The sequence below is a fragment of the Belonocnema kinseyi genome, chromosome 5 (assembly GCF_010883055.1).
Source record: "Belonocnema kinseyi isolate 2016_QV_RU_SX_M_011 chromosome 5, B_treatae_v1, whole genome shotgun sequence".
NCBI classification, from domain to species: domain Eukaryota; kingdom Metazoa; phylum Arthropoda; class Insecta; order Hymenoptera; family Cynipidae; genus Belonocnema; species Belonocnema kinseyi.
The window spans coordinates 59,021,252-59,030,516 of NC_046661.1; the positions used below are offsets into that span (position 1 = coordinate 59,021,252).

The 9,265-nt window shown below is 36.7% G+C and overlaps 1 protein-coding gene and 1 long non-coding RNA gene across 9 annotated transcripts in view; one reads left to right on the forward strand and one right to left on the reverse strand.

Annotated features, from left to right (window-relative positions):
• The window catches only part of LOC117173985, a 76,452-nt gene extending 73,453 nt beyond the window's left edge, over positions 1 to 2,999 (forward strand). For all 7 annotated transcript variants that reach the window (XM_033362663.1, XM_033362665.1, XM_033362660.1 and 4 more), the window contains one exon: positions 2,520 to 2,999. In XM_033362663.1, the coding sequence (XP_033218554.1) occupies positions 2,520 to 2,998 (479 nt within the window). In that variant the 3' untranslated portion in view covers position 2,999. The remainder of the gene's footprint in view (positions 1 to 2,519) is intronic.
• Positions 1 to 9,265, reverse strand: part of LOC117173986 — a 174,636-nt gene that overhangs the window by 53,364 nt on the left and 112,007 nt on the right. The gene's annotated exons all lie outside the window — the stretch shown is intronic.

Sequence of the window (9,265 nt, forward strand, 5' to 3'; positions counted from 1 at the left end):
AGAGTAAAGTCAAGATTAGAACTGAACTAGTGGCCCTGAAGCCCTCAAATATATAGGGCTGCTTATCTAATCGAAGGAGGAAGCTGTGACTATATTACAATGGCTTCAATATATTATTTTGTGCAAGTCTTTCATATACATTTGCATCACAAACATCCAAATGTTTAGAAATGCAATATCCGCATTTTTTTAAAGGTAATTTCTATAAAATAAAATCAGAGTGATAGTTTTTGTGAATTTAAGATTGATATCAGGTAAATTTTAAGTTTCATATAACCTACAGATTGTAACTTATTCCTTTTTCACTTTCAGTGATAACGAGAATTTATAAACCTAAATTAAAAGAAAAAATTCAGTTTTTGTTGTGTAAAATATATGCATAAATTTTTAACATTCAGATGTGTTGTGATGCAAATATGTGAAAAACAATGTTCAAAAAAATATTAAAATGCCTGAAAATAAATAGTCTATAAATGAAAGTAGACTGCATGTATGCCAGGATTTTCTTAAAGGTTGCCTATTTAGTAAGTTTTGAATCAATGATTTAAACTATTTAAATTAGATTTGTTTTATTGAAATTAATAATTTTCTATCGGAACTATTGTTCTTTTATTGTTTAATGCTGATTCATAAATGCTACTGAATGGATACAAGAATAAAATTACGAGGCCGATTAAAAAAGCCGGTTTCTCATTCGAAATTCACTCTGACATATGGGCGGCTATCGGGAATTCCAGTGACAGATACGCTGTTCAGAAGACCTTAAAACCCATTCAAAAGTGAATTTTTTCATTATCTTCAATCTTGAAATATCCTTAAATAGCTTCCAAATTTCGTTTTAAAATCTTCAAAATCTACATTTACGCTTAAATTTTGCTGGAATATTTTCAAATGTTACTTTATTATTATTTTTTTCATTTCTAATTATCTCTTTAATTTATCTGAATTTTTCATAAAACTCTTTATCAATCCTGCACAACAAAAATAAAATACCTTACAAGTTCCTAATTTTTGAAAATTTTTGAAATTCTTTCAAAACTTTTGTACATCGTTTAAAATGATTCGACTTTTTTTCTGCGATTTTTAATCAAATCTGTCAAATTAAAAAAATGCCTGAAAATATTCCAGATTATTATGTTGAAATTTTAGGAAATCTGTTTAAATATTTTTAAAAATACGCTTAAGATTAATGACGGGGTTTACAAAATAGTCCAATTTTCTACCCGGAAATATGAATTTTCAATAAAAATGTAAATGTTTAATTCAAGAAAATAGTTTAATTTTAAACTAAATAGTTGAATAAAAATATTTATGTGAAGTTTCCGCCAACAAGAATCATCTTCTACCAAAAAACAAGACTTTTTATTACACGAATTTTTAACCAAATAATGGAACTTTCAACTAAAAAAAAAAGAAGTGCAACCTTAAATGAATAAACTAGTTAAACTTGAAGTTTAAAAATTGGAACAAAACAAAAAAACGAATTCTCAACTAAAAATACTTGAATTTGCAAGCAAATTAATTTTTAACTAAAAAATTGAATTTTTAACAAAGGAGATACGTTTTTAACCAAAACATACCGAATTTTCTACAAACTAGTTATAATTTTCTCAACCGAAATTAATTAAATAGCTGAACTTTTATACAAAAAAATTCAGTTAGACTTTTCAACATCAAAATATAAGTTTAAAAAAATAAGTTAATCTGTAAATATACTTGAATGTACAAGCTGAAGAGACCAAACATTTTCATTTTTATCAAAGATTTTTTGTAATCTTCGAATTTTAGAGTACTAAACTGCATGGGAAATTTCTAAAGTGGAACCAAAAGGGACAACAGCTAAATTTTTCTACTGGGAATCCTAAAAATAATATTTACTATTTCTGTTTACAAGGTCCAGTTTAATTATCTCAGGTACGCTGCCCTTCTAAGATATAATCTCAGGCGAGAGCTGCTCAACATGAGTTAGGCATCGCCGTAGCATTAAACTCAACTGTTGCTTTCAGTTATCCCGTTTCCGACCTTCCTAGAACTGCTGGCGCCAGCAGTTTCTCGGAGGAGCAGGGCAAGAGCTGTTGAGACAGTCGCCTGGGAAGGTCCGCAGTGCGCGATTACTCAGTCAAGTATATTGCGCAACAGCATGCATTCCAATTGGAAACAATTCAGACTGCCCTGGCTGTTTACGTTTCGATCCCTTAAAATTAAATCTACGGCTATTTAAAGGCAAACCCCTACACTGGACTTAAAGCAGGAGATTGGTATACGTATTTCTCTAGTGAACTAAACCTATTTAGTACATGGTGTCTTTAAGAATCGAGATTACACCAAATAAGATTCTTGTCTACGAGTATGTAAGCCGCCAGTTCGTGCGCGGTTATTGGGGAAATATGATGAACTAAAACAACTCACTAGAAACGTGAAAAACACAGAATAAACGTTAAATTAATTAATAAGTTTGTAGATGGCTCCTTACTAGCGTAGAAAAACTTAATAAATGTGCCTTTTTTTTATAAAATTAGGTACAGGCGGATTTCCAGAGAATTACCCTGTACAATACGTTTTAATAACGATGGAGGATTACTATACTTTTGAAGATAAAATCGATCGATACGTTTACGATGTTATCCCCGACTGGATGGAACCTTATAAAGCGAATTATGTTGAGAAAGTAAAGGCTTATATACGAACAGAAAGAGGCGTTCCTTTTGCTTCCTCTCTTCTAAAATCAAATCAACCTAGAGGGCATCATCCTTCACCTCCATTGAACGCTACACTACGTATAGGGAACGAAAGATATTCGGAATATTATACAACTGTGAATTTCAGAGAGTATACATGCAGATATTATGTTCCCTCAAATCTACACCTACTCAACAACCATATTTATGTAACACTGCCAGGAGGACCTGTTTATGCTGCACCTTTAGTCAGATATGATCCATCAACCAGATGTTCATCATCTCCTAGGACATCCGAGACACTTCATGTCACACCCTAGAAAAATCGAAAAGGATATCCTGCATTCTGAAAAAAATTCTTAAATAAAAAAACTATTTTTTTATATGAATGAACATTTTTGTAAGCAGATTGTGGTAAATTTTCAGGATTTTTGTTCTAATCAATTAAAGAACAAGATTTAAAATAATAACATGTAGTTTATTCATTTTAGTTTGGTATGGAAGCTTCTAATGTGTCCCCTAAGGGTTTACATTTTTTCTTGCACCTTCTTCCCTATTCCTTTACACACCCCCACACACTTACTTGGTGGTCGAAAGGGGGACCTACAGTTTAAGGTGGGTTCCGAACCACCAAGAGCAACAGCTTTAAGTACTTAGAGAACCTTTGTGGGTCTGAAGCCTACGCTTTAGCCCCCACGACCGTCATCCTACTTAACATGTAGTTTATTCAATTATATTAATTTCAGAATATAGTTTTATATCTCTCGAACCGAGAGCTCTGTTTCACACGAAGGACATGCCTCTTCTGAGGGCTGACGTCGAGTTGCAGTGATGCCAGGGGAACACAGCGGGTGGTGTCTACCCCCTCCATGCTACTACCTTCACCGCAACTCAACGCTAGTCGTCGAACGGGAAATGGCTCCTTAGGGGTCATTTTTTACTAAAATCACATTTGAACATGAGAGTGTAAGGTTGGAGAAAAGAGTGACGTCAAAATAGGCTGTTTTTAGCCTATTTTTGACCTCGCTGGAGACCTGGAGAAAAATATAAAAATATGTTACAGGTATCAAATTACTCTTCATTGAAAATCAAAGTGAAATAAGTCATTTTACTTTTTTAAGGTTTATTCTATAGAAAAAATACAATAAAAATGATTTTATAATTAGTGGTATTTCCTATTTTCTAAATTTGTAGGATCTTCTCAACCCCTAAATAGGGGTAATTTTTTGAAAAAAAAGAAAAGCAATGCTTATTTTGGTTTTTAATGACAAGTAATTTTTTACCTGTAACATATTTTTATATTTTTCCCTCAGGTTACTAGGGAGGACCAAAAATTAGGCTAACGAGTGACAGCACCAGACGGAGCATCGGGTAACACCGAATGAACCCTGCATCGTCGCGATGACAAGCGACCACTCATCGGCTGACACTTCAGACGGCTATCTTGTCACTAACAGTCAGACAACCAATAGCAACCAGAGTAGTCCGTAGCACGGAACCAATCGGCAGGACGAACGGACTATACCGCGGAAGCGTACATTGACGGTGGGCATCCATTGGACTTTATTTAGTTAAGTTTTGAGGAGAAATAAATAACCCGTTATTTTTCGCAACACTTCCTACGAATTAAAAACTCTAGTACTTTGTATTACAGTTTGTAATATCATTTAGGCTCCTATAACTTTCAAAACAAGAAATTTTTACAATACTTTATTTCTTTTGACACTTGCACGTGTTTCCTAAATTTAATGCAAAATAAAGTTAGTCTAATTCTTAACGGCAACGAAAAGATAGCCTATTGCTCATGATTGAACGGTTATGCGGTAAGTACAGCGAAAATCTTCAATAGCCCTCCCTTCTATAGCCTTTCCGAGAATTGACGCCGTGCCGCATGCAGGTTTAACAGCTCTGCGCGTGGTGCGCGGGATCTGCGGCTATCACTCTGGCGAGCAGTCAGGCGTGATCAAGCAAAAGCGGAGTAGGCTATAATGAGATAGTTGCTACCCATCGTCAGCCCCGAAATCGGTGATATAGAAGAGTTTCACTGTATTAAGATTTATTTACAGCAATGTCCTGTAACCTAAAATAACCGAATAACTCTGACGATTTCATGTATACATTGATTTTTAAATTTTAAGATAATCGTGTTTCTGCCGAAATTTTAGATTATTTTCATTGTGTGTAAAATGATAGTTTTAATAATTTCAGAAGTTTTAAAAATATTTTAAGATCCTTACTATTTTTAAGAAAAATATCAAAGTGACATTAATAATAGTTTTTAATTACCGCAGAGTTTCGATATTTATCTACAATTACATTGATTTATTAATAAATGCAAGTATCCAACTATATTATAATTGTAAAATAATGATTTTTTGCAGTCATAATGGTAAAAGAAACCTAAATTAAAACTAGAGGGTTTGCCATCTCAGTTTCCAAACTGCCCTGATCGTTGTTCGAAGGCTGACTTTTTTTTTAGACATTTCAGAATCCTTTATCAAAACATCTCCCTTTATTAGACGAGCGGGTTTTTTAGCACCTTCGCACAATGCTTGGGGCAGTTTTGAAATTGAGATTTCAAAACCCCAGGTTTAAATTTACGTTTATCATATAATTATGACTGCAAAAATACCTATGTTACCATTTTAATTTACTTTCTACTTGAATTTATCAATAAATTAATGTAATTGTACATAAATCTTGAAACTCAGCAATAATCCAATACCGTCATTAATATTACTTTCACATTTTTCTTACAGATAGTAAGGGTCTTAAAATATTTAAAAAAATTTTTAATATATTGAAACTATAATTTTACACATTATCACAATAATATAAAAGTTCAGTAAGAAGAAGAATATATTAAAATATGAAAATCAGTGTTATGAAATCACCAGACCCACATGATTATTTGAGGTTAAAGGACATCAGTGTAAACAAATCGAAATATTAACCGCAATAACCGCTCCATCAGGAGCTAAAACTTCCTTTTTTCAAATGATCTGATACGTTAAAAATTTAGCTGCATACACTACGTGTCCAGGCTGAGTCGTACCCTGATTTAAGGTTCGGAGCTATACATCGATGTACACCCATTTTGATTAGATATTTATCCGTGAATGAATGAAATACGCCAAAAAGACGATCGAATTATGACATTTCACAAGTTTTTACGTGCAAAATAATAACAGACACCGGGCAGACCGGGCGTCGCAGCAGTGTCGCCAATGTTTCAAGATTCGCCGCTCTTCACAAAAGTGAAAGTTGGTACATATTTGTTCGAAAAGCGCAAAAGTGGACGTAAAATCGACGAAAACAGTGACCTCTCGACTGGGACTGTCGTTTACTATAAATTCCAACTGCTAGAACTTCTAGATCGCGGCGCTATAGTGTGTTACGGGTATCGTTGGCCTCCGTGATTTGTAAGCGTACAAGATTTAGAACTGGTAAATTATATATTTATTGTAGATCCCTTTATTGCGAATCTTTTGTGCAATAAATTCCTATGTACATACCTCGTCCATTGCTTACATTACTTTGTTCTCATAATGTCTATTCTCCATGGATACAAGATCCGAAGATGCAAGTGCTCCACAGATATGAGCGTACCGACTCCAAAGGAGCTAATGCAATTGTTTCCCCTCTAACCCCACTTTATCAGAGAGTCAGGGGCGCGCGAGTGCGCGCTGCCTTATATTCGACATGCGCGTGCGCATAGTAGGCCTGTATGCGTTCTCACTCACTTTCCACGAAATCTTAAAGTGGTCAAATAAGAAAACTTCTCGGAATTTCGCTGAAGCCAGAATCAGATACGGTGAAAGACACGCGTGTGTGACAAATAAAACACGCTCAAGCTAATTCCGCCTATTTAGATTATTCGATATGTAGGTGCTTGGATGTTTATATTACGTTATATGCTTTATGTTTAGATATTTAGCCACTTTTAATTAATGTGGAGAGTATTAAACAGAGTTGTCTTATTATTAAGAGAAACCCGAACGAATCTGGATGAAGTTGAGAAATAAGAACTAACCGTAATTGTGAGGGGTTAAAGTTGTCGAGGAAGGTACCAGATAAGTATCAGGTGAAGGTACAAACGGCGACGACGAACAAAAACCATAAGGAGAAACCATAAGGAGAAGGGGCAGAAAATAGAGGGCGAGCGCAACAAGTCCACGGAACCATGAGACGTAGCGCCAATCAGATTCCTTCACGGCTGTCGATCATGTTAAACGCATAGAGGGAGCTAGCGGAAGCACAGGTCAAGCGCAAGCAGCACAGCGTGGTATTTCCAAAGTGAATCATGAGCGGTAGCACCAGATGAACCATCGGATAATACTGAATGAACCCTGCATCTTCGCGATGGAAAGCGACCACTTATCGGCCGACACTTGAGGCGACCATCTTGTCACTAGCAGGCAGACAACCAATAGCAACCCCAGTAGTCCGTTCGGAGAACCAATCTCAAAACGGACTCTACCGCGGAAGCGCACATTGGCGGAGGGAACCTATTGGATCTCGTCCTTTGACGTCCTTTGACGATACAAGGTGGGCCGGAACAGAAAAGTCAAACGACTGACCAAAAGAGTAAAGATGGGTTCGAGGGACGCCGTAGCAGCAGCCAGATGGCTTAAATGTAAGTGATCTTTTGTTTACGATTTTTAAGTGCCTTCTCTGTCTCGGGTCCGATCCCGTTCGGCTTAGGAAGCGACGCCAGAAAGTTAAGGCGAACGTATTCCTTCAAACAACCAAGCAACGAGAATGTGAAGGATGCTGGAGATCGTGAGAGCATGGCGCGGGTGTCTCCGGCTGCCATTTCATACAGCGTCAGGAGTGTGTGACCTACAAACTCGGTTCATTCCGGCGTGACGTGACAACAGGTAGGTAAGTGGCAGCCTTCTTGTGGCTCGGTTTCCCACCTGTGCCACCCCCGGCCAGGTCGTGATTAGGGGAAAAGCACACGAAATTTAGGAAACCTGATTAAAACATATACATTGTTCCGTCGTCACACATTTCTTGTCAGGCAAAGCAGGCCTAGCATGAATCTTGTTCGCGAAAGTGTGAAATTAAAAGGTACTGAAAGATAGAGGAAATGGGGGAACGAAGAGAGAGAGAAAAAATGGATGGCTTATGTAAAAAGGGCATCGACTGCACTACTGGCGCGGGTCGTTCGATTCAGTGTTCTTACGAACTCGTAAGTGAATCAGGATGATCGTTTAACACCACCGATTCCTATCGAATAAAATCGGGATGAATCTCGTCTTATTTTTACCAATCCAAACCGAACGAATGATCTCGCGGCGAGTGAAACGCCAACGCCGGTTCGCCGTGAACACGCGATCCTATCCGAATTAGTTTAGCCTTCTGTGTTACAATTCTTCTCTGTTAAATTTCGTATGTGCCAATTCCTTAAAAAAATCTGGCTTTTTTTATTTCATCACAGGCTTTATTCCCATAACAAATGCTTTTCATTTCAGATCATTACCATAGATCATTAAGCAATAAATTCCCCTTTTTTATATCAAAGCCGAGAGTTTAAGGGCAGGGGTTTTTTAGTGTTTATTTTCGCGATTATTAATTTAAAGAAGTTGCCGAGCCACCATTGCAAGGCAACTCAAAAAATTCATGGTACCTCCTGTGAGTTGTGAGTGAAATCGCCCTTTGTATCGAAATTCCATTTACCGAGAATCCGTCGGCGTGCGGATTTGAATCAGGTGACACGGGCCACGCTATTTTCCAGCACTATACTCGCTAAGAAAGCATCATCGGACCTCTCAAACCACTCCATCTCGACTCTTGTCTTCGTTCCCACCATGGATTCCTCAAACATTCGGCTGCTTCTGCACAGAAATTCAGATTTAAAAAAAGGTATGTACCTTTTCATGTTGACAGGTGATACTTTTATTGAAGAGAGTTGGCAATATTTCGATTTCTATTGTGTTCTATTTGAATTGGTGAATTAATGGCCGGTTGCTGCCAAACTTTCTGATTACACGTGAAGTGACACATGTGTTCAAACTTACTTTGCAGATTAGGTTTTTTGTCGTTCCTTATCCTAATTCTTTGTCCTCCGCCACAACATTAAAGTATACAGTTCCATTGTTTACATTGCGACCACCCGAGACAATCCTGATAGGACATTTTACAATTTGACATGTAAAAAGGGGTGTGGCTAGAGAAATTCATCGAGAAGTTAAACACCTACATGAAAGACGCGAAGTGTGTCCCGAATAACGCCCAATTGCGTTTGAAGGGAATTACCATGCGCTTTAATCAATACGAGCGATATATCGACGAATTGACAAGGGACTCCGCACTAAATGTATGGGAAAATGGCTTTCAGTGGATTTAGCTGAAATTTTTTAATTTTGAAGGTTATAAGTGCCAATTGAAATATCCGTTAAAAAAATCGAAAAAAATGGACAGTTCTAGCGCTATGCGGCGCTAAACGCTCAAGATCAGTGACTAAAACGAATTACGAGGGCAGTTCAATAAGTCCTTAGAATGAAGTATAAAAACAATTTTTTTTGGGTAATTTTTTTTTATTTTTCAACATAATCTCCTTGGAGCTCTATACACTTGGTCAA